The 24,676-nt window shown below is 47.8% G+C and overlaps 1 protein-coding gene and 1 long non-coding RNA gene across 3 annotated transcripts in view; one reads left to right on the top strand and one right to left on the bottom strand.

Moving 5' to 3' along the window:
- The window catches only part of LOC132023672 (uncharacterized), a 28,038-nt gene extending 10,102 nt beyond the window's left edge, over positions 1-17,936 (bottom strand). Inside the window, exon 1 of one of the 2 annotated variants that reach the window (XR_009406021.1) lies at positions 17,621-17,936. This is a non-coding gene — a long non-coding RNA (uncharacterized LOC132023672). Of the gene's footprint in view, positions 1-6,799; positions 7,137-17,620 lie in introns of those variants that run through there. The other variant, XR_009406020.1, reaches the window with a different exon arrangement.
- Positions 6,111-24,676, top strand: part of KDSR (3-ketodihydrosphingosine reductase) — a 39,338-nt gene continuing 20,772 nt past the window's right edge. Inside the window, exons 1-5 of the mRNA XM_059409796.1 lie at positions 6,111-6,282; positions 11,443-11,532; positions 13,932-13,988; positions 18,245-18,310; positions 18,490-18,585. Of these exons, the coding sequence (XP_059265779.1) occupies positions 6,175-6,282; positions 11,443-11,532; positions 13,932-13,988; positions 18,245-18,310; positions 18,490-18,585 (417 nt within the window). The 5' untranslated portion in view covers positions 6,111-6,174. The remainder of the gene's footprint in view (positions 6,283-11,442; positions 11,533-13,931; positions 13,989-18,244; positions 18,311-18,489; positions 18,586-24,676) is intronic.

Here is a 24,676-nt window from a genome sequence, read left to right as displayed (position 1 = left end):
GGGATTTTTTTTTTTAAAGATTTTATTTATTTATTTGACAGAGAGAAATCACAAGTACACTGAGAGGCAGGCAGAGAGAGAGAGAAGGAAGCAGGCTCCCTGCTGAGCAGAGAGCCTGATGTGGGACTCGATCCCAGGACCCTGAGATCATGACCTGAGCCGAAGGCAGCGGCTTAACCCACTGAGCCACCCAGGCACCCCTAGCTGGGATTTTGATAGAAACATATTAAACAGTATATTCACTTGGAAATGTTGATTGTGATCAAATACACATCACATGAAATCTACAATCTTAATCATTTTTTAAAGTCAAAAGCTCAGTAGCATTGAGTATATTCATACTGTTGTGCAAACATCTTGACCTTGGTCTCCAGAATTCTCTTCATCTTGCAAAATGGAACCTCTGTTCCCATTAAACACTTACTCTCCATGCTACCTTCCTCCCAGCCTCTGGAAACTGATATTCTACTTTCATTTTCCCTTCTTACTTCATTCTTTCTCTCTTTCTGTTTCTCTCTCTTTCTTTCTCCCTTCCTTCCTTCCCTCCTTCTTTCCTTCTATAATCTTCTCATTCCCACCAAGCCCGAGCCTCCAGTAACCAGCATTTTCTTCTCTGTTCCTATGTGTTCTGCTTTTTTTTTGTTTTAACGATCCCACATATAAGCAAGATTATGAAATATCTATCTGTATTTCTGTGAAATCTTTCTATAGTCACTTAGCATAATATCCCTAGGTTCCTTCATGTTATCACAAAGGGCAGGATTTCCTTATTTTTAAAGGCCAACTAATATTTCATTGTGTATATATTGTCTTTATTCATTCATCCACTGATGGACATTCCGATAGTTCTCCCTATTGGTGAAGTCCTAACAGGGACTATAGTTGGGCTGGGCGGATACAGAGCTGCAGTGGTTGATGGGATTAGGTGAAAGTCTGGATGAAATGCAGAACGTCTGAACTGCCTCTGTGTGAAGTACCTGTGTCTCCTTTATGTGATTGTACTATGGGAATGGATTTAGTGTCTGATGGGGGAGAATTTCCTCTACCTAGTACTGTAAAACACAAGGCAGGCAAATCTGACCTCCAGGCAAGATTGCCTGACCCTCTTAAATAGGACCCGATAACATTGCCCAAGCCCACATACATTGTTTTTAACAGTATGGGTTACCTGGTAGATAAGAGATGCAGTAAGACCAGTGTCTAGTTGGCTTCTTTGGATTCTGAAGGGTGCATATTCCACATCTGGAAATACTACTAGATCGTACCTGTAACACCACTAGAAGGAAGTCCTAGAATACTTACTCACACTGGGGCTTATGGCAAAAGGCTGTGAGCATCCCCTATCAATGCCTACTGTGACTTCAGACAGAGAATTTCCATCTCAGAGTCAATTACTAGCTTGCCAGGGGACATTAACTGAAACTGCCCCGTTGACTGAAGGACATAAAATAATCTGGAAACCTGAAATACATAAAATGTCTCAGGTGATGTCAGAGAAACAGTCTCATGGAAAAAGCAATGTCTAGATGAGTTCCATGATACAGTGGAGCTGGTTTTGCAGGAACATGGTACCAGGGGACGAGGAGGTGCATGTGTGTTCGCAAGCAGGTAGAATCTTTTCCCCTAAGGCTGACTTTGGAACCACCTGAGAAATTGCTAGACCTGTAGGCCCTTGGGCAGTGCTCTACAAACAGCTCTCTATGGACCAAAAAAAGAACTGCTTGGTTTACAGAGGTCAGTCTCAAGGTGTATAGATCACACGATGTTTGGAGGCCGCTGCTCTAATAGAAGATGAGAACAGATCAGTCCAATGAGCTGATTTATGTGGTGTGACCCGTATGTTTGGGTTTTGAACCAACTCATGGGCAATGGCTAATGTCTTGGCCATGTGGTTAAGTAAAAGAGCAATGGAAAACTTGCCTCTGTTCAAGGGATGCTGTAGGGGGCACTGCCCCTATGGAAATCACTATGGCCATCAAGGGGAATATCAAAGGAGGGCATGTCACTGTTCATTAGAAGAACCTTCTTTTAGGACTGAGAGGTGATTGGAACCAGCTGGTGAATATCCTGTTGTGCTTACTTGGGTTGGCCACCTGGGTCCATGGCATGAATGGATATGGGAATGGGGTGGGGAGTGCCACAGCAACACAGAGATGGGATGAATCTAGACATTGTCCTCTTGTACCCTCTGGAGATGCCAATGAGACCCTTTTTGTGGGCCACCCAAACTGACAGAGGCTGCAGATGGCTGCGGAACAGATTCCCTGGGGAAACACAGAGCTGGTACCTGGATAGATGCTGGGAGCCCTGGAAGGTTACAGATGTGGTTTGACAGGAAGAGACACACTCTGGACTGGATTTTGCAGGCCTAGAGTTAGGAGCAAATGATCAAAATACGATAAAAGGACTGGACTAGATGATATCATAACAACTTGGACCACCACTTCCATGTCTTCGGACCAAGGAACGCACTTTTCAGCACACAATGTCCAGTCACGGGCAAAGAGATAACATCAGGCGGAAGAAGCATGTTGCATATCATCTTGAGTAAAGGTCTGACAGAGAATTGGAACAGGCAATTGAAATATTTATTGTCTGAAATGGGGGAGGGAGGGGCGCCTGGGTGGCAAAGTTAGTTAATCGTCTGAATCTTGGTTTCTGCTCAGGTCATGATCTCAGAGTCATGAGGTCAAGCCCCGTATTGGGCTCCACACTTAGAGAAAATCTGCTTAAGTTTCTCTCTTCCTCTGTCCCCACCCCCACCCCCATGCGCTCTCCCTCTCTGGAATGAATAAATAAATGTTAAAGAAAAGAGAGGAAAAGGAAAGGAAAGGAAAGAAAAGAAAAAAGAAAATGGGGAGGAAGAAATAAAGGCATGAAGGGCTGACGTCTACGTCTTCCTGAACGTGTTGCCCATTCTGGTAGACTTCTCCACTCTTCTAGGGAATCCGGAGACGGTGAGGGAGAATGCTGGTGCAACTGCGCAGTTCTTCCCATGGAGAGAAGATGGTATGACCATACTTTTGGGTTTGTTTTTTTTCTCCACATTGCCTCAACTTTCTTCTTTTTCTCCCCGATACAGTGATCTCAAGGGCTAGGGCTTCAAATTCAGGTGGTAGAATCAAGGATAATCCCCAAGCAAGAAACTCTAACTCTATTTTTAAACCTTTATACTAGACTTCCAAGATATTAATGGGGGTGATGGTTACGCCTTCCCTCCATCTGATGAAATTGGGGTTGATAGCGAACGCAGATGTGTTGTGTGGTGGTTGCCTGAGAAAGCCCACAGGTTGTGCACCTCTGTCACCTTCCCCCATATGAATGGGAATGGACGGCAGGGGAGGCAGTTGCTCAATTAGTAGCAGTGCTAGGAGTCTGGAACAGCCTAGAACTAGGCTGAACCTAGCCTTCCTTCCATTGGGAGAAAGTCTGGGTAAAAATAAGTCACAAATAGACAGAAGGAGAACTAGTAGATGAGGGTAAAAGAACAAATAAATGGGCTATGCGACAAACATAATCCAGTGTTACATCAACACCTTGAAGGAGGCTCACAACAAGAGATGATATTGTCTCCTATGAAAGCTCAATTATACCGGATGTCTTAGGGGGTAGAGAGCACCCCTGTTTCTAGAAACTTATAGAGTTGAATGGAAACCTGCAAATCTGGATGGGAGACTTTCGGAGACATGTGACGTGATGATGAGCTGGACCAGTTGTTGATGACTGAGTGACATTCCAGTGACAGGCCACTATCTTTTGGCTCTTATTTTTCAGGTTATGTCTACAGCCCATCTTGTGATATGGTGTAACACCCGCACTTCACTGGATTGAAGGTAGGAAGATTGCACTACTGATATTATTGATCAAATCTATTGGGAAATTGAGTTAAGAGCCTCCTACTCTACCCTACCTCCTCCAAATGTTAGGGCATGTGTTTGTTTTGCTGTAGGAGAGCTTTGGATAAAGGCCAGGGAGTGGCCTGTGTAGTCAAGAATCTGGGCTTGCCGGAAGTTCTAGTCTTTGTCTTTGGCTTCTTGGAGGTAAGCTGTGCCATAGCTAATAGAAGTGCCTTTGTTTAGATGAGGTAGGCCAGTCTGGACTTTGAGGTGGGGGCTGATCATGCCAGAAAAACCAACCATGTGATTTAGGTGGAAGGTCGTATCATCAGTTGACCTTCTAAGACTGAGTTCAGCCACATGTGCAATCAGTCAATTGTACTTACACACTGGAAACACCAATAAACACTCTGGACACCAAATGGGCCTCCCTGGTTTGCAGAACTGGGTGCTATTATCACACACCCATGCTGGGAGGGTTACCTGTCCTGACTCCACGGGAAGTGGCAACAGGAAGGCCTCCATACTTTGACCTCCGTACTTCTTCACTTAGCTGACTTTGTCATGAACCACAACCACGAGAATAACAGCTCTCTGTGCGTTCTGTGAGGCGTTCCAGAGGATTATCAAAAGTGAAGGTGGTTTGGGAACCCCCAAATTTGTTTCTTTAATTTTTACTTTTTTCATTTTGAGGGGAACCCCCAAATTCATAATTGGTGTCAGGAGTCTTGGGGACTGTGTCCTCAAGCCTTGTCATTTGCCTAACTCTGTGCAATAAATTAAGAAAGAAGAAAAAATGAGATCAATTTGCCCCTGAGTTCTTGCATGTTTCTAAAAACAACAACAGAAGGCAAAAGCAAGCAGGCAAACAAACAGATGTTCCTCATGCAAATCAAAACCAGAAGGAAACGTCACACCCCCTAGGAAGGCTATAATGAAAAAGACAGATGGTAACAAGTGTTGGTGGGGATGTGGAGAAACCGGAACCCTCATACGCTGTGGGCGAGAATAGAAAGGTCTGGCAGCTCTGGTTAAACACAGTTACCCTAGATCCAGCCATTCTGCTCTTAGGTGTAGATCCAAGAGAAATTAAAGCATAAGTCCACCCGAAATCTTGTACATGAATGTTCACAGCAGTAGAAATCCTAATAGCCCTCAAATGGAAAGAACCTCCCTCTGTCCATCCGTCAGTGAACATAATATGTGGTATACTCATACCAGGGAATACAAGTTGGTGATAAAAAGAATGAAGGGCCGTTGCATTGTACAACATGGGTGAACCTCGAAAATAATATAAGTGAAATAAGTCTGACAGAAAAGGCCTATATTGCGGAATTCCATTTCTATGAAATACCCAGCTTAGGCAAACCTAGAGACAGAAAGACTGGTGGCAAGTAGCCTAGGACTGGGCAGGGGCTTGGGAGGAACCAGGGAGTGGGGGCTGATGGATGCAAGGTATTTGGGGGTGTGTGTGTGGGGGGGTAACTAAATGTTCTAAAATTGATTGTGGTAGTGGTTACAGGAGTCTGTGACCGTACTAAAAACTGTTTATTGTGCGCTTTAAATCGGTGAATTGTATGGGATGTGAATTAGATCTCAATAAAGCTGTGCTTTGTTTTATTTTGAACGCAGCCTTGGGAAAGGGGATGGAGTCTTAAGCTCAAGGAAATTCAATCCGAGTGGCTAAAAGCCTCCACGGTAAGACTTTCCCGGTCCTCTGAAACGCGATCGTGGGCTGTGACCACGGTTCGGAGTACGCCTAGAAGGCCTGACATGGAGCCGGGAGGTCGGCTTGATCTCAGGGTTCCCCGCTGCGACAGGGTCTGCCGGGCCCAGGCCGCGGCTTCGAGCGCCCGGGATCGCGTTCCCCGGCTCCGGCGACCGCCCGGCGCGAGCGCGGAACCGGGGCCCGAGCGGCTCCCACCCCCAGACTCGGCTTGGGGAGGCCTGGAAACCCGCCTCCGCGGTCCTAAGAGGCACCCCGACCCCACCCCTGAGCGTCGCCCGGGCCCTTCGGGAGGCGCTGGCAGGTGGCGCCGCCGTGGGCCCGCCGCCCCCGCGCTCGGGGACACCCCGTCCGCCGGGAGGTCGCGGGCGGGGTCCCGCAGCTCTACCCTAGGCCCCCCAGCCTCGCGGCCCCGGCCCCCGCCTCCGGGAAGCGCCGCCCCGCCGCGGTCGCGCCCTCGGCCGGCTCCGCCTCTTCCCCTCCGGCCGCCGCCCCGCCCCGCGCCGGCCGCGAACCCAAACAGCGGCTCCTGCTGCGCGCGGCCGCGCGTGATCGCCGCGCCGCCGAGCCCCGCGCGCCCGCCCTCCCGGCCCGGCCCGGCCCCGCCGAGCGATGCTGCTGCTGGCCGCCGCCTTCCTCGTGGCGTTCGTGCTGCTGCTCTACATGGTGTCACCGCTCATCAGCCCCAAGCCCCTCGCCCTGCCCGGGGCGCATGTGGTGGTGAGTGGCCTCCTGTTGCTGCGCCGCCGCCGCCCGGCCCGCTCGGCCGCCCCGAGCCCGCCCCCTGGCGCGCCGGCCCGCGACCGAGGCCCAGCCGCCCGCGTCCCTTTCTCCGCCGAGGGCCACCTGCGGCCGCGCGGCCCGGCCCCGTCCCTGCGGGGGACGGCGGGGCCCCGCCCTCCGCCGCAGCTGGCCCTCCCCGGGGCGGGAGAGCGGGGCGCCGGGGGCTCGGGAGCCGCTCGCTAATCCCCGGGGCACCCGTGGGGCGTGGATACTGCTGCGCTCGGTTTTCCCGAGGAGTCCACCGAGGGGCGGAAAGGCTGAGAAACTTTGCCAAGGACGCCGCGGTCGGTGGCTGCGCAGGGCGAGGCGCGCGGTCCCGGCCGGGTCGCGGGGAGGCGGGCGGCGGGGAAGGGGTCCCAGCCGCCGGGACCCGCCGAGGCAGCTCGGAACGGGCCGACGGCCTGGGCGAGCGGCAGAAAGAGCAGTTGCCGGAGGAATCCAGGAAGTGACTCACCTTGGGGGGGAAACCGCCCGGAGCCCGGGGGGCTGGCGGTCCCGGCTCGACGGTGTCGGGACGCTTCTGGCCCGTCTACCCGGCTGGCCTGTCGGAGCTCAGCCCCCGGGGAGGCCATCGTTTCGGAGTCCGCGGACGAGCTCACCGACCTGCTCGTGCGGGAGGGGTGCGGGAGGTGCGGGTGGGTTTGGGTCCTTCCCTCCCGGAAGCGAGTGTCTTCAGAGATCCCTTTTCTGCAGGTGTCGGCACCTTCCTTCTCACCTGCGCGCAGCCCTTTGCCACTTGCTGTGGCTTTCGCATGGGTTTTCTTATTCGGATCTCACCAGCCCCAGGCACCCCGAGGTGGGCGGTGATTGAATAAGGAGAGTTAGTTACTGAGCGGGCGGCAGGAAGCCTGCCAGAGGGGACGTGTGCGAGCCGGTGCCGGTCGAGACGGAGCCTCCCTACCGAGCTGACCAGGCTGGACTGGCCATTCATTTTAGTGTGCTTTAGAGCTGGACGAACGTTTGTGAATGAGAACACGTATTTTTTTTTTTTTTTACACGGTCCTTTGTAAAAATATTAGTATATTCCCAGCTCCTGCTGTTGCTGGTGTGCAGCGCGGATGAGGTTAGTGTAAATTCATTTCGAAAGGGAGCGAGAGAAGCCAAACTTTCCACGGAGGCCAAATTCTGAAAGTGTCACATCTCCAACAGAACTTCTGCCTCAGAAGCATGGCTTTCAAAGTTGAAATCTTGCAGAAGTTATGCTTGCAGAATGTAACTTGGGGGAAAAAAAAAATGTAAAGCCAAAAGCAAGAGTGAACATTTCGATTCAGTATTTGTAAGGGAGTTTCACTTAACCTTGACTCCAGTCCTTCTCGCTTCATTGTGCCGCAGGCCCTGAGTAAGATAATGAGTCTGTTGGGGTAAACTAAGAAGAATTTCTTATTTTCACCATCCCATTTTAATACGCCACTATAAATAATGTGAGGATGACATGAATAATTCACATGATGTCACCATCTGTCTTCTTTTTTAATGTCACAAGACGAGGGAAAGCGCCATTCTTTTTCTTGAGAGTTGTTAGGACCGGACCAGGTGGTGTTAGGAAAGGGAGCTAACATTCCGAATGTCTCCTTATGTGAAAGCATGAACAGACTTAGGTCACAATTACTGCTTTCTATTTAGAACAGTTCGCATATACTAGTGTTATCTCCCTAATGACAGCGGTGATACTGCCGGAGTCTTACAGGGTATGTACTTGTGTTTAAAAACCTGTTTAATCGACTTGGGGAGAACTGGAAAATCAGGTCCTTCCTTTTTTTGGAGATGGCTGGGAGCAGTTCTTGCTGCAAACCACCCTGTTTCTTGTCCTCAATAAGAGGTGTATGCTGTGATGAAAGAGATAGAAACATTTAAATGATATTTTGCATTGAATCCTAAGAGGATTCAATGGAAAGAAATTAGGAAGAATAAGGAAAGAAATTAGGCTGTTATCTTTCACACCTGGGCCCAGTTTACCAGTTGTCAGGCAACTCCATCCGTGTTTCCCACTTTTCTCAGCCCTTTGGAAAATCTCTGCCACGTTGTTCTGCCATTCAGAATAGCACAGCCTAGACTTGGCTGATGTATACTCTTACGTAGTCTTAGATGCTTAAGCATTAGCTTAATTAGAAGGTTAGTTTCTCACGAGGTAGGAACGAAAGATCGAAGCCTTACCCTTGCTCTTAAGGAAAAGACTTAGAAGTGATCAGGTTGAACAGTCTCTCGTCTGTGCAGTGCGTGGACCCAGCCAGCTTACGTAGCACGGTCTAGAAAAAGGACAGCAATCACAGCAGTAGCACTTTAGAGAATGTAGGTTTTCTCAATAACCTTATCACTTCAGCTTCCATTAATTTATCGAATAACAGATAGGGAAACTTTACTTCCAATTTTTTTGGCATTGTCTATATCAGAGAAACAGTACCCTTGCACCACTCTTGGAAATGAATGTTGGCTGAGTGCTCATTTCGCAACGGCTTATGCCAGGTTCTGTGCTCAGAGTAGGGGGGGATAGATTGGACTCAGTGCTTGTCCTCAAGGAGCTTACAGTTTGGTCACAGAGCTAAGATGTGTACACAAAGTGGAAAGGGACAGGTAAAGGAGAGGACTGAGTGACTGAGTCAGAAAGGAGTCCTGGAGGACTAGGATAGGGTAGGTAGGATTGGATAGGTAGGTATGCAGGGGATGTTGGGTGGAGGGACATCGAGGCAGCAGTAACACCATCATACGAGGGCCGGGGGCATATTAATTGCTGTGGAATTGGAATGTCTGGTGAAATTTCAAAAGCCAAAGCCACCCGTGAAATATCTCAGCAGCTGGGCGCCTGGGTGGCTCAGTGGTTAAAGCCTCTGCCTTAGGCTCAGGTCCTGATCTCAGGGTCCTGGGATCTACTCCCGCATCAGGCTCTCTGATGTCGGCAGGGAGCCTGCCTCCTCCTCCTCTCTCTCTCTGCCTGCCTCTCTGCCTACTTGTGATATGTCTGTCAAATAAATTTTAAAAAGTCTTTAAAAAAAAAAATAAAAAGAAATATCTCAGCAGCAAAGAGCTCCTCAGAGGCAACTGTTGGCTAGGGCAGCAGGTAGATTTTTACAGTAACCTTCTGGAGATAATTGGTTAATTACCTGCCAAGGAAGTCTCTTCAGTGGTGAGGACTTGAGGCCAAAGAGAAGTAGGGGACCCTCAGCATCCATGGAGACTGGTACTTTGTATAGAAGTGGCTTTGTGATAATTTTAAAATCATTGAGATGGGGTCAAGGATGTTCATTACAGCATGATTTATATCTAACAGTAAAACATTTGAAATAATCCGAATGTCTGTTAGAGGGAAATCGTCAACTAAGTTTTAGTACCTCTCTCTCCTTGATGTAATATATATAGTGAAGCCTTTTAGTTTTTTGACATAAAACATTTTGATACGTATTTTTTATTCTATTCTATCCTATTCTGTTTATTTTTAAAGATTTTATTTATTTGTCAGAGAGAGAGAGAGAGAGCACACAAACAGGGGGAGCAGCAGGCAGAGGGAGAATCAAGGTCCCCGCTGAGTGAGGAGCCCAATGTGGGACTTGATTCCAGGTTCCTGGGATCATGACCTGAGCCAAAGGCAGACGCCTAACCAGCTGAGCCACCCAGGTGCCCCGATATATGTATTTTTAAAGTAGGATATGATACCATGTAAGGTCAGATACCTCTCTCATTACTTTCCCACTCCCTCCACCGGACAACCCTGGGCCCCCATTCTCTTCCCCTATAATATATAATTTCAAAGGAAAAATGACTAGAAAGATAATACTGCATTTGTCTTATGAAGGTAAATGTATATCAAGCCCTTCCTATTTGCCAGGCACTGTCCTCTTAAGTGCTAGGGATATAGTGGGAGCAGAAATGGAGATGGTATTTTTCTGGCATTAATGAGGCAGTGATAGGAGAAGTGGCCTTGAATCAAATAATCACACAAATAAATGCATGGCTGTTTGAGTATGTAAGTGCCATAAAGGAAAAAGGATGCAGTGCTAGAAGGTGGGTTGTAGTTAGGGAAGGGGCAGTCAGTAAAGGTTTTCCTGAGGAGGTGATGTTTGAGCTGAGATTTTTTTTTTTTTTTTAAAGATTTATTTTATTTTATTTTATTTTTTTAAGATTTTATTTATTTATTTGACAGAGAGAAATCACAAGTAGACGGAGAGGCAGGCAGAGAGAGAGGAAGGGAAGCAGGCTCCCCGCTGAGCAGAGAGCCCGATGCGGGACTCGATCCCATGACCCCGAGATCATGACCTGAGCCGAAGGCAGCGGCCTAACCCACTGAGCCACCCAGGTGCCCAAAGATTTATTTTTTTGATGGGGTTAGGGGGACATGCAGAGAGAGAGAATCCCAAGCACACTGCCTGCTGAGCACCAAGCCCGGCAAAGCAGGGCTGGATCCCAGGACCCATGAGATCATGGTCTGAGCCGGAACCGTGCTCACCCTACCTAACCACCCAGGTGCCCCTGCGCTGAGATTTAATGGGTGAATGGGAGCCAGCTGGATGAAAAGAGGGGGAGAAGAGCCTTTCTGGCAGGGAAGTAGAATGTGCAAAGGCCCTGTGGTTGGAGGGGGCATGGAACTCAAAGACAGCCAGTAGGGCTGAGCTAGATTGTGAGGAGCAGAATAGTACAAGAAGGAAGATTTTACCTTTTAATATTTCCCAAACCTTATTTTTTTTATAATAAGCAATCATGTAAAATATTAGATGATCTGTCCAGGTGGCTCTTCTTTGCATCTCTTTTGAAGATAGTCATACAGAAGATATGCAGTAAGAAAATAAGATTCGTTTGAATTTGGACCCAGAGGTAGCCTAATGTATTTTTTATTAGCTCGGTTTATAGGGCACTCTCCTTCCAGTGAATGCAGAGAAACATAGGTGTGCAGTTGATAGTCTAGTACTGCAAACAGCAGCAGCAGGACCCGCTAACAGGGACATCTTTCATATTTGCTCTTCTTTCGTGAAGTCTGGGATGAAGAAACTACGAGCACGAAAAGTCTGGTTCTCGTAGATTGGGTTTTTGAGCCCATTGTCATTTTAAATGAACTTCCCGGAGAAGGGAAATTTCGAGAGCTAAGAAGATTATTATTTTTGCTTTTAGGTTACAGGGGGCTCCAGTGGTATTGGAAAGTGTATCGCTATCGAGTGCTATAAGCAAGGAGCGTTCATAACTCTGGTGGCACGGAATGAGGTAAGTCTTCTGGGCATGTCGTTACCCACTAAATTATTCGGCTTTAGATTTACGGGAGAGGCGGTGCCCGTGTCCTGGGATTTGGATTTCTGATTCCAGGTGTGATTTTTGAACCACTGGTTGTTTCTCATATTCGGGGCAAAGACTTCTCAGTTGAAGCCAGGCCAGCTTCACAAATATTTATTTAGTTTCACCAACTGTTAGGCAACATGGGAGGCTCTGCGCTTTTGGGTGGGAGAGGCCTCAGGGAGCCAGGGAGGGCGTCCGCCTGCCAGGAGGAGGCGGCAGGGCCCATCACAGGGCTGGTAGCCGCGTCCTCATCAGGACGGGCAGGTGTCGCTCTGGAATTTGCTGATTATCCAGATGATGTCCATCTCTAATGAAACCCACACTCCACCAGGGACTCTTGTTGCTCCCCAGCACTGTAGCAAAACGTGTGTTTTTCTGTGTCAAGTCGACACAAGGTCTGTTTTTCTTTTCTTTCTTTCTTTCTTTTTTATCCCCCCGGGGTCCGTGATTCTTGCCAAAGTTGTTTCCGCAGCCAAAGCAATGACACTGTGTTCACACGAACAGTTGTGGAGTCCTCTCGCTCCGGGGAGGCGGGGGGGAGGCGCGGTGGGGGAGGCGACCGTGGCGGTGTTGTCAGCCACCTGCCGTTGTTCCGTGCCTGGCGCCGTGCGTGGCTCCTGGCGGGTGCTCAAAACAGAGCTGTGGGATGGAGACATGCAGGGAGGTGGCGGGAGGGGTGGGGACGCCTGTGTGGCATCTTTGCCAGGGGACTTCGGATTCTCATATGCCAAAGGAGGGCAACAGTGGGGTGACCGGCCACTCAGGTGGGGGTACACAGCTACCCAGGAGCACCTCGGGAAGGGGGGGAATGTTTAAATATTGGCACAGAATTAGGCTTCAATGTTCATAATTTCTTCTTAAAATCAAGAAAGGCAGAATTGCTACTTCCCGTTTGTCCTGATATCTCTAACAGTGAATTTGCTTTGGCATTAAAGCCACTTTATGGGAAGGAAAATATCACTTTATTTTATGTTATTAATGACTTTGTTTATTTACTTTTGAGAGAGAGATTGAGAGAGCACGAGTGAAGAAGAGGGGCAGAGGGAGAAGCAGGCTTCCGGCCGAGCAGGGAGCCTGATGCGGGGCTCGATCCCAGGACCCTGGGATCATGACCTGAGCCCAAGGCAGACGCTTAGCCAATTGAGCCACCAAGGCACCCAGAAAACATAACTTTAATAAAATGGCATTATTTGAGATGTAAACAATGTTGATATTTGATACAAGACCGATGAAAAGGAAGCAGGGGTGGCCCCAAGTTTCAGGTGCTCAAAGGCTCTTTCTGTGGGTCCTTGCATTGCTAGACATGAATGAGCAGATGAGCCTTCTGGCTTCCAGAAATTCTTTATTTTCTAATATAATTGTTTATTCTAATTGTGACAAAGGCAAGTTGTGTCTATCTTTATTAATAGAATATTATTTTACTATAGACACATCCATGTTCAGAAGCCCACGTGTCTTTCTGGAGGATTCCCCTCCTCTCTTCTTCTCTAGCTGTCTTGATTTTTTTTTTTTTTTTTTAAGATTTTATTTATTTGTTTGACAGAAGAGAGAAATCACAAGCAGGCAGAGAAGCAGGCAGGCTCCCTGCTGAGCAGAGAGCCCAATGCATGACTCGATCCCAGAACCCTGAGATCGTGACCTGAGCCGAAAGCAGTGGCTTAACCCACTGAGCCACCCAGGCGCCCCTGATGTTTTTAAATCACAACTTTTAGAACAAATTGTGAACTGCCAACTGATATATCTCTCTTCTTGAAAAATGAGCCAGACAAGCAAAATTGAGACCTTGGAAGAATCTCTCAGTTACAGGATGGCTTTTCTTGTTCAAGATTATTCTCGGAAAGTAGCCAGGATTAGGTTTCCTCAATCTATCTAAAAGAGTGATTTTTTTTTAGTATATTTGCTTTTATGGGAGAGGAGGAAGATATCGGACACTCTCACAAAAGCACGCTTGACGTGGGATCACAGGATATAGCAGGGCCACGTGGGGGTTCTTGGTTTATGTCACACTCACTGATGTCAGATCCAAACATTTATTAGCATTGAGATGGTGCCCGTCAGCAATTAGTACTGTTAATTGGGATTTTGCAGTTCATTTATTTTTCTGTTATCTTTCAGAAAACCCTTGCTATCACTTAATCATAGCCGAACATAACTTTATAGCTCCTTTCTTTCATACCCTGTGGCCCATAGCTGTACAGTACAGAGGCTGTCTTGAGAGTTTTCTGAACTGTAATAAATACTTACACAAATAATTGCTTTTTTGCCTCATTTAAACAAACAAGCAGACAAATAGACAATCACCAGAACTAATTGTTGTCTGTTGCTTTCAGGACAAGTTGCTGCAGGCAAAGAAAGAAATTGAAAAGCACTCTATTAATGATAAACAGGTATGATCCGTCTTCGGGATACATTTTCTGAACTAGTCAGCGCAGCTGTGTAGAGGGAAGAAAAGTGTTGTTTGAACTGCAAATAGTTCATGTAAAGCACGTAGGATTTTCCTAGTTAAGATACGTATTAGACAGTTTTTTAAAAAGCGAAGTACTCAAAAGACTTCGCTTTTTAAAAAACTATCTTCGAGTTCAGGTTGTTAGCAAAAACGATAGACTTTGATTTACACGCACCAATGATCAAATAATGTTTTTCTAGAAAGTGATTTTATTTCAGTTATTTATTTAAGGTAACTTTATATAAACACTTAAGGGGAAAGGGGCACTACATTTAATTTTTTGGTTATGGTATTTTTTAATGAATAAAATGGTGTGTATGTATATATATAAAACAGAATAACAGGTTACTGTGGCACTTATCACCCAGCTTAAGAAATGAGATGTACTGGGCCCCCGGAGCGCCCTCTGGGAGCCCATGTCAGCTGCCCATATCCTCTGGTCTCATTTCTGGAGGCAGCCCCTGATTTATATGTTGATGCATCCTTTGCTCTTTTCATAATTTCACTAGAGGGTGCACATAACCCTAAATAAGATACTGTTTATTTCTGCTTCTCTTTGAACTTGATGGCTCCATTCTTATTTTTTTTGTCAGACTTTTTGAGGCATACCTCACATACCATTGAGTTCACCGGTTCAAGTGTACGATTCAGCGCCTACCCGCAGAGTTGCACCACCTGCGCCAGAATCGCTTTAGAGCTTTCCTGTCACCCCGTAAAGAAAGTCGGGACCTTGTCACCCCCATTCCTCCCAGCCCCCCAGCCCCAGGCAATTCCTAATCTGCTTTCTGCCTCCGTAGATTTGTAGGACGTCATTCTCTAGGTATTTTTGTGCAACTTGATTTCTTCCCTAGAGACTGCTTTAGAGATATTTCTGCATTGTTGCATAAAGTCTTAGTCTATCCATTTTTTACTGCTATGTAACATTTTCCTGGATATATTTAGAAGACCTGTTGTTCATCAGTTCTACTGTTGGTGGATATTTTGTTTCCAGCTTTTTGGTTAGTTTTACATCTTGCTGTTACTGAAGTTTTTCTCCATGTCTCTGTGCATGTGTGCAAGGATATCTGTGTCTGGAAATGGAATTGTGGAGGTACAGTTACAGCGCACACGCATCTTCCGCTTTAGCGGAGTGGGCGCACGCCCACCCGTAGTGCTCCAGGCCTCCTGTTGCCTCACATCCTTGCCAACACTTGGTATTGGCAGGCTTACTAATTTTTGCCTTTCGGATGGGTTTTAAATGGTATTTCACTGTATTTTTTTGAAAATTTTAAATTATTTTTTAAAAAATACTTTATTAATTTGAGAGAAAGAGTGTGTGAGCTCAGGGGGCGGAGCAGAGGGGGAGGGAGAGGGAAAGACTCTCAAGCAGACTCCACATAGAGTGAATGCAGAGCCCGGTGTAGGGCTCGATCCCACCACCCAACACTCCGAGATCCTGACCTGAGCCGAAAGCAAGGGTCAGACGCCTAACCTACTGAGCCACCCATGCCCCACACTGTAGTTTTAGTATTCCAAATCCCGTATTCCAAAATACGTGAGAGCTCTTTCCACATCAAGAAAAATAAATCAGCCTCGCCTTTTGTAACTGCTGTAGCGGTCTAGGGACCCACTGGTCCACAGTCGTCCCTCAGGCGGTGCCGCCGCCGTGTCCTCTGCTTTGGCGCCCTGTGCCGCAGGTAGAGGTCATCGTCTGCATCTCCTCGTGTCCATGTGCGGCGTCTTCCCCAGTACCTTGGCTTCTGTGTCCCCTCCCCTGGAGCCCGAGAGCTTCGGAAAGCTGCCATCTCAGCAAATCTCCCCGTTTTCTTTTATTCCATAGTCATGTGAGTGCTGATCGAGGAAGACGTCTCCTGTCAAAGCGCGGCGCTCGCGTGCTCCTGGCTGAAGGCCAGGCCTGCTGTCCGCAGCCTCGCCCTGCCCTGGCCGCGTTCGCCCCGACTCCCGCCCCCGCCTCAGCCATCAGAAGGCTTGAGGTCATGTGGCAAGTTCCTGGCGCCTCCGTCAGGGAAAGGGAGGACGGGCTGGGCCGGGCCAGAAGGCCTTCGCTGCACAGCTTAGCACAAGCAGAGCCGCGGGGACACGTTTTTCCTGGTGATTTGTGAACCCACCCCCCTTTTTTTTTTAAATTTTGCTTATCTGTGGGTTAGCTTTTATTTATAGTAAATGATCTAATACTATATAAAAAGCCTCGTATAAAAATCCTGGTCACAGGAATAAAACCCAAGGGCAGCTCCTCTGGAATATTCCAGGTCACATTTGCGAAGGGGGCCGTTTCCTTTCCTTAGGGATTTAGCTCCTGTGGACGGCGCTCCTTCCTGCATCAGATTCGACTTCCTGCCCACCGCATCAGGTTGTCGGGCAGCCCCCTCGTGTCGTGGCTTTAGTCCTTGCGTCGTGTCTTTTCAGAGCTGGAAGGGAGCTTTGTGGTCACTGGCTTCTGACACCCTGGCCGGAGCCGGTGAGGCCGGCGCCGCCTCCTCGGGTCCCGCCCAGCTAGTGGGTGAAGGGGCAGGACTGGAACCCAGGCCTGCCAGGCCTGCGCCTGCACCAGCTCCTTCTCCCGCACCGCACCCCCTTCAACTAGCAGCCACGCACGGGCGCGCGAGTGGAAGTGGACGTGTGGACGTGCCCTCCTGTGCACAGTCCTTCTGTCTGTCCCCCAGCTCGGTGGCCAGTCTCCACCCAGAACTCACGGAAAGACTGAGAAGTGGAGAAATGCCTTTCTGCTTCTCTCCGCAACCCCCCCTTGGAGCACAGAACATTCCGATGTCAGAGGCTAAGCTCTGGATTTGAAAACGTTATCCAAAAAGGGAAATTAAAACAATAGCTCATTGTTAGTCCTCATTAGTATTTTGAACTGCTATTTTATCAATTTTTGTCCAAGTAAGCACGGAAATAAGTGCTTTTTTTCCTCCCCCTTCCTTTTTCCCTTCCTTCCCTTCTTCCTTTCCAGAGACTGAACGGAACTGTTTTCCGTGGCCAGCCTGGGCTGGGCTCTTCCTGGCGTCTGTCGGCCCTGGAACCCCTTTGCGTGGCCCCATTCGGACTGGGTGGGCTCTGGGGCTTGATTGGTGACCCCTGGGAGTGGACGGCTCATCCAAAATCAGGCACCTCAAGCTCCCAAAATCAGGCACCTCAAGCTCCCACAAGCCCCGAGGGACCCTTGGCCTTGAAAGATAAAAGTCTGGGCTCAGACTCAAACTAAGGTGGCTTTTGCGAGTAGGTGGTGTTTGCTTGTCTCTATTCCCCCTGACAAAGCGGAGCCCCAGCAGGGCCATCAGAGCTTGGGGACTGCTCCAAGGGGAGTATTTTTTTTGAGCTTATTTATTAGATTTATTGTTTTTATTTTTAACGACCTTAGATGTTAACAACTTGAGATGCAATTCATATACACTTTATTTATTCTTTATGTAATTTCTGTGTTCTTTTTAACGGCCGGAGCTGTAATTGATGTCCAGTAAACCACATCCATGTGAAAAGTACAGCGTGATGGCTTTTGACAGATGTATACATGTAAAAGTGGCGCTGAAATCCAGACACGGAACATGTCCCTGCCCGCAGGGTTCCACTTACCTCCTCGTGGCCCAGGCCTCCCTCCACGTCGGGCCGCAGCTGGTCTCAGAGCTGCTGTCAGTCACTGCAGATCAGAGGCATGTCCAGAGGAGATTTTTACATTTCTTTTCCTTTCTGTTTCCGGGTGAAACTGATGAAAATTGTATGCACTTAAGGGGCACAGTGTGACGACTTGATGCACGTTGGTGTCGTGAAATGCTTGCCCCGTGAAGTTGATTCACACACCCGTCACCTCACACGGTTCCTTCGCGTGTGTGTCGAGAGCACCTAAGAGCTGCTCTTCTGGGGATCTCACGTACACACTAGAGTCGTTACTGTTGGTAGCCAGTGTTCTGTACATGAGACCCCTGGAACTTATTTATCTTACACCCGAAAGCATGTACTTTGACCCACATTTCTTAAGACATGTTTTTGAGTTTGCGCAAGAGAGTTTTCTGTGAAAACTGCCAAGAAAATTAGGCTCCACAGTTGCGCTGTCAGCAGATTTCCAACAGTGCAATCTGTGCCTACAGAGTCAGACTTCCCAGCTATTGGAAAGAATTGCCTTTACTTTAAAAAAATTCTTTAAAAATTCCTTTCAGACACCTGCGTGGCTTTGATCATTTTTTTTTCTCTTCCTAACAGGTGGTGCTTTGTATATCCGTTGACGTTTCTCAAGACTACAGCCAAGTAGAGAACGTCATAAAACAAGTAAGAGGCTGGGCTAGCTGGAACTCATTCACTTGCCTTTCAGTTGGTTCTTCCCATTCTGGTGTGTGGCTGGGAACTGACAAGTCATCTCTGTCACTTTGATAGTTGTTGTCATTGATTTGCTACAAAGTGATTCTTCTCTTGTTTTACTTCTTGCCTGCTCTCATAAATTTTTCCAGGCACAGGAGAAACTGGGCCCAGTAGACATGCTTGTGAACTGTGCAGGAATGTCACTTTCGGGAAAATTTGAAGATCTTGAAGTTAGTACTTTTGAGGTAAGTAGCCATTTGCTTTTTTTTTTTTTTTAAGTTTTCTTTATTTGACAGAGAGGCAGGCAGAGAGGCAGTCAGAGAGCGAGAGGAGGAAGCAGGCTCCCCACCGAGCAGAGAGCCCGAGGACCCTGAGATCATGACCCAAGCCGAAGGCAGAGGCTTGAATCCACTGAGCCACCCAGGTGGCCCGCCATTTGCTTTTTGCTCATCGAGCAACTCATACGCTCCAAGCAGAGCAGGGCCACAGGGGAAGGCTTTGCAATTGAAACAGATAAAATGCATTCAAATTTTCTAGAAGCTTTAGAAGGCTGGGGGAAGGTTGGACAAGGTTTTGGTCCCAGTGCCATGACCATCCAAACTTAAGAGCTTTGATGTGTCTCTGGACCTTGGTCCGCCCGGCTGTACGACCCCCAGCCTGACATGCATCACGGTGACCATTCACCGCGGGCCTCTCTGCAAGAGGCTCTCTGTGAGCCGAGAGATGCTGGATTCTCACCTCAGCCATCAGGGTTTGGAACAGCGGTAAGCCAGCAAAGTTTAAGGTTGCGAAGTCAAGACGAAAAGATAACCCATCCTATTTTGGTTTGTATTTTTAAACAGATTTGCCAGGGACTGTCTCTTAGTAATCTCTGTCCGCTCTCAGTTAAGTGGACAGCAGTTGTGTAGTCCTTCTAGAGTCCAGGAGAGTTTTTTAGTGGACGTTGCCTCAACTGTCTTTTCCTTCATGACCCGCCCTAGTGGATTTGGATGTTTTACTCTGCGAAGGTCACGTTTGCCGGGAGCTGGGAGCAGAGGGCTGCCTTCTCTGTGGCCCGAGTGTCGGCCGGCCCCTTTATCAACTCGGCATGAAAGGCGGTGGTCGGGGCCGCTCGCCTTGACCGCAGGTTATCGGGGAGAGGTGGGGGCCGGTTCCCGCAGCTGGGTGCAGTCCGCTGGGGAAGACGGCGGAGACTGCGGAGGTGGCCCGCGCAGTCGGGTGTGTGGGAGTGTGTGTGGACGGTGTGAGTGTGAGTGAGTGTGTGCGCATGAAGGAGTGTGTGCTTGTGTGTGTGTATGAGACAGAGAGAGAGAGCAGCTAACGGAGGGGGAATCCGCAGACTCACCCTGACCGAGTGTGGGCGGTGAGCTCACCAGGAGGCCAGTATGGGGCGGGGGGCGGAGGCTGAGGAGGTCTGGGGGGTGAGGGGTCAGCTTCTGGAGCATGGTGGGGTGGAGCAGGGGCCAGGAGGCCTGGGCCCTTGAAGGCCACCATGGGGAATTTGGCTTTTAGTCCAAAACCCTTGAAGAGGCCTGAGCCCTGCCAGGCATGGTGTGTTCCGGTGTTGAGAGGCTCTTTGTGCCTGCTGTGGCAGGGCACTGGGTAGACGGTGTCAGAGGCCGGGCAGGGGGTGGTGACGTGGGGGCATTTGGGGGTAAACTCGGAATGAGGGGGCGGGGGGTGGAGAGGGGCACACGAGGGGCTGTTGGAAGTGGTCCTGCCCCAGCGAGACCCAGACTTTGGTAACCCAAAGCCTGTGGCCTCTGTCCCAGTGACAAGGCCTCTTCCCAACTGCCCTGAACGCAGGCATCAGGCCACTGTACTCGGGGCGTCCCTCTGTCTGGCCCACACCTGCCCCCCCCCCTTACTCTCCCCCTGTATGTCTCAGTCTGCAGCATTTTGGTCAAGGCTCCTCGTCCAGAAGTCCTGCCGGAACCCACACTGCCAGGTCTGATGCGTTTTCTGGAGACAAGAGTTCCATGTTTATGTAACATGAATTCTCTCTTCTTTTTTTACTTGATTGTGTTGTTTTGGTTGCTTATCTCGTTTGAACTTGACTGAGGCTCACAGGGTCCCCAGCACAAGGGTTCCCTGCACAGGCTGGTTGACTGTGGGGTCACAGCTCACAGCTGGGGGACCTCAGCACGTGCCGCGTGGCTCCCTGGGGAGAGGCCTCTTGGAAACTTGTGCCTGCTTCCTCTGGACTCTGACCCTGGTGCCTCTTGCCCTTGCTGATTGTGCTTCGTGCCCTCTGGCTGCCATAAATCTGAGTCATGGGTACGCCGAGGTGTGGCGTCCGGGAGGCCGCCCTGGGAGTCACTCAAACTGAAGATGGTCTTGGGGAGCACCAGGGCACCTCTCTTAATTTTGCTGTTTAATAGTTTTCTTTGTGGATTCTTAGAGCAATATCCTGTTTTATCTCCCTGTGGTTGTTAGTGATAATTATTTTCACTTTTTGATTGGGGTGACATTGCCTCTATGAATCCACGTGGGGAGAGCTGATTCTTAACAATATCAAGCCTTTTAACCTCTGAACATGGTATATGTTTCCATTTATCTAAATTTTCTTTCATTTCTCTCAGCAGTCTTCTGTGGTTTTCAGAGTATGGGTCTTGCACCTCATTTTTCTATATTTCCCATTTTCTGATGCCATTAGAAATTGTATTTTTTTTTAAAGATTTTATTTATTTATTTGACAGAGAGAGATCACAAGTAGGCAGAGAGGCAGGTAGAGAGAGAGGAGGCAGCAGGCTCCCTGCTGAGCAGAGAGCCCGATGCGGGGCTCGATCCCAGGACCCTGAGATCATGACCTGAGCCGAAGGCAGCGGCTTAACCCACTGAGCCACCCAGGCGCCCCTAGAAATGGTATTTTTGATGTTAGTTTCTGAGTGTTCATTGCTAATGTAGAGAAATTCAATTGATTTTTGTGTGTTGATCTTGCAGAGTTGCTAAAGTCCATTATTAATTCTAGTGCTCACATTAATTCTGGTCTAGATTTTCTGCATTTAAAATCGTGTCATGTGCGTTAGTTTTACTTTTTCTGTTCCCATCTGGGCACCCTTGTTGTACCAGCGAGAGCGTCCAGCACAGAGTAGAAGTGGTGAGAGCAGACATGGCTTGTGGTGTTCCTGATCTTGGGAGAAAACATCTTTTTTGCCATTAAGTATGATGTTTTGTAGTTCTGTTCTCTTTTGTTGTGTTTGGCCCGATGCCCTGTACCAAGTTGAGAAACTTCAATTCCAAGTCTGCTGAGAGTTTTTTGGTTTTTGGTTGTGTTTTTTGTTTGTGTGTTTTTGAGAGAGAACATGCACAAGTCGGGGGTGGGGAGGGGCAGAGAGAGAGGGAGAGGGAGAGAATCTTAAGCACATTCCACACCCAGTGCAGGGCCCAACACGGGGCTGGATCCCAGGACCCTGAGATCATGACCTGAGCCAAAATCAAGAGTTGGATGCTTAACTGACTAAGCCACCCAGGTGCCCCTGCTGAGAGAATTTTTATAAGGAACGGAGGTTGAATTTTGTCAGGTCCTTTTTCTATTGGGATGATCACAGAGTTGTTTTTTTAGTTGATATGGTGAATTATACTGATTCATTTCCAATGTTAAACCAGTCTTGCATTCCTGGGCTCGACCCCACTTGGCTATTAATCCCTTTTGTGTTCTTGAGGGATACTAGTTGGAGTTTTCTTTTCTTGTATTGTTATTTTCTGATAATTGTGTAAAGGTAATGCTTGCATCTTGCATAAGTAGGAAAGTAGTCCCTCCTCTTCAGTTTTCTGGAAGGATTTGTATAGAATTGATGCTATCCTTCCTTAAATGTTTGCTAGAATTTACTAAAATTTGCTAGAATTTAGTGAAGCCTTATCTTACCTTATCTCTATGGAAAGTTTTCTAACTGTAATTCAATGTCTTTAATAGATGTAGGGCTACATTTGTATCTTTTTTTTTTTTTTTTAAGATTTTAAATACTTATTTGAATGAGAGAGAGAGAGAGAGAGAAGGAGTGGGAGAAGGGGAAAGGGAGAGAATATCCAAGAAGACTCCTGCTGAGGGCAGAACCCGATGTGGGGCTGGATCTCATGATCTGAGAGTCAGACTCTTAACAGACTGAGCCACCCAGGTGCCTCTGCATTTTTATCTTCCTTTCTATTTCTTTCTTGAGTGACCTTTGGTAGCTTGTGGCTTTCAAGGAATTTGTCCATTTCATCCAGGTCATTGAATTGATAGGCACCAAGCTGTTCATCATATTCCCTTCTCATCCCCTTAATATCTAGAGTTTGTAGTGATAGCACCGCTCCCATTTTGTTTTTTTTATTAAGATTTTATTTATTTATTTGAGATACAGAGAGACAATTAGGCAGAGCGTTAGGCAGAGGGAAAGGGAGAAACAGGCTCCCCACCAAGCAGAGAGCCTGATGCAGGGCCCAATCCCAGGACTCTGGGATCATGACCTGAGCCGAAGGCAGATGCCTAACTGACTGAGCCACCAAGTTGCCCCACCTCTCTGGTTCTTGATATTGATAGTTTGTGTCTTTTATCTTTCCCAACCAGCAGGACTTGATATTTATTAATTTTATGGATCTTCTCAATAAACAGCTTTTGGTTGTATTAATTTTCTGTTGTCTTTCTCTTTTCTATTTCTTTTATTCCCTCTCTTATTTTTGTGATTTCCTTTTTTCGGCTTACTTTTGTTTTAATTTGCTCTTCTTTTTATAGTTTTTTAGGTGGAAGCTGAGGTCATGCATTTGAGGCCCTTCCCTCTTCAAATGCAGTGACCCATGCTACAGATTTCCAGCTCAGTGATGCTAAGGCAGCGTCCCACACATTCTCATATGTTGTGTTTTCACGTCAGTTCAGTTACAGATACTTTATCATTTTTCATTTTTGCTTTGACCCTTGGATGGTCTAAAAGTGTGTTATTTAGTTCCTGAATATTTGGGAGATTTTCCAGAAATCACTTCCTTGCTGATTCCTGATTTAATTCCATTGTGGCTAGTGGACATACTTGTGTGACTTGACTCCTTTAAGATTTGTTGAGACTTGCTTTTGGCCCAACATGCAGCCTCTCCTGTGGCCGTGCACGTGGGAAGACCGTGTATCTGCTGTTTCTCGGGTGGAGTGTTCTAGCAGTGTCTTTTGGGTCTGGTTGGCTGAAATGTTGTTCAGGCCTTCCATGTCCTGACTGGTTTTGTGTCCCCTTATTCTTACAGTTACTGAAGGAGGGGTATTGAAATCTTGGATTATAATTGTGGATTTGTCTGACTATGTTTTAAATAGACTTTTAGGGGCTTCTGGGTGGCTCAGTTGGTTAAGCATTCAACTCTTGATGTAGGCTCCGGTCACAATCTCAGGGTTTTGAGATCAAGCCCCGGGTTGGGCTCTGAGCTGGGTGTGGAGTCTGCTTGAGAGTCTCTCTTTCTCCCTCTGCCCCTCCCCCACTCCACTCATGTAGGCCCGCATGCTCTCTCTTTCTCTCAGAAGAAAATAATAAAAACAAATAAATAAGTAAACAGATTTTTAGCTGATACACCTGGGTTTTAGCCCCATGCCTCGCCTCCTGCCCCCAGAGGTGCTTCTGGTGCTGCTCAGGCCTGTGGGGCTTCTCTGTGCCGGCCTGCTCTCAGTTCCTCTGTTCCTTGCTTAGCATTCGGCTGTCTGCTACGCGCGTTGTCTCCCACCATTCTCTTTTTCAGCTTCCAAAATGTTCTCGCTGTTCTTTCTTTTCCTGTTGTCTATGCTTCTGTGGGTTGTTGGCGTTTAAAAAATTTGTTATCTTTTCACCAAGATTTTAGTGGGGTCTCTGAAGGGAGCGGAGGTTAACACTTGGGTTCAGCGTGCCTTCTTTTTTCAGTACTTTTTTAGAGCATTTTTATTATGAAAATAATGTGATGATATCAAAAGACATTTTGGGAAAGATGGGAAATCCCAGCATCCTAACACAATCACTTACAAATTTCCTTTATTGATTTATTTATTAGAGAGAGAGAGAGAGAGGAGAGAGAAAGCGTGCGCATGAGTTCGGGGAGGAGTAGAGGGAGACTGAAAGAGAGAGAGAATCTCCAGCAGACTCCCTACTGAGCCCAGAGTCTGTCTTGAGGCTGAGATCAGGACCCACGAGATCATGACCTGGGCCAAAATCAAGAGTCAGACTCTCAACCGCCTACACCTCCCAGGCACCCCACAATCACTTACCGTTTTCTGTACTTCCTGTGTTTGGTACCTGTGTGCACGTACTTTTATTTAATATTTGAATTGGCTACAGTCCCAGTGTAAATACAGTATTGTATGCCCTCTGCTTTTGTAAACTTGCGGAATAACCATTTCCCCATCCTCCTGCT

The sequence above is a fragment of the Mustela nigripes genome, chromosome 8 (genome assembly GCF_022355385.1).
Source record: "Mustela nigripes isolate SB6536 chromosome 8, MUSNIG.SB6536, whole genome shotgun sequence".
Lineage (NCBI taxonomy): Eukaryota > Metazoa > Chordata > Mammalia > Carnivora > Mustelidae > Mustela > Mustela nigripes.
The sequence above is the reverse complement of the archived record's forward strand: the minus strand, read 5'-3'. Positions and strand labels throughout refer to the sequence as shown.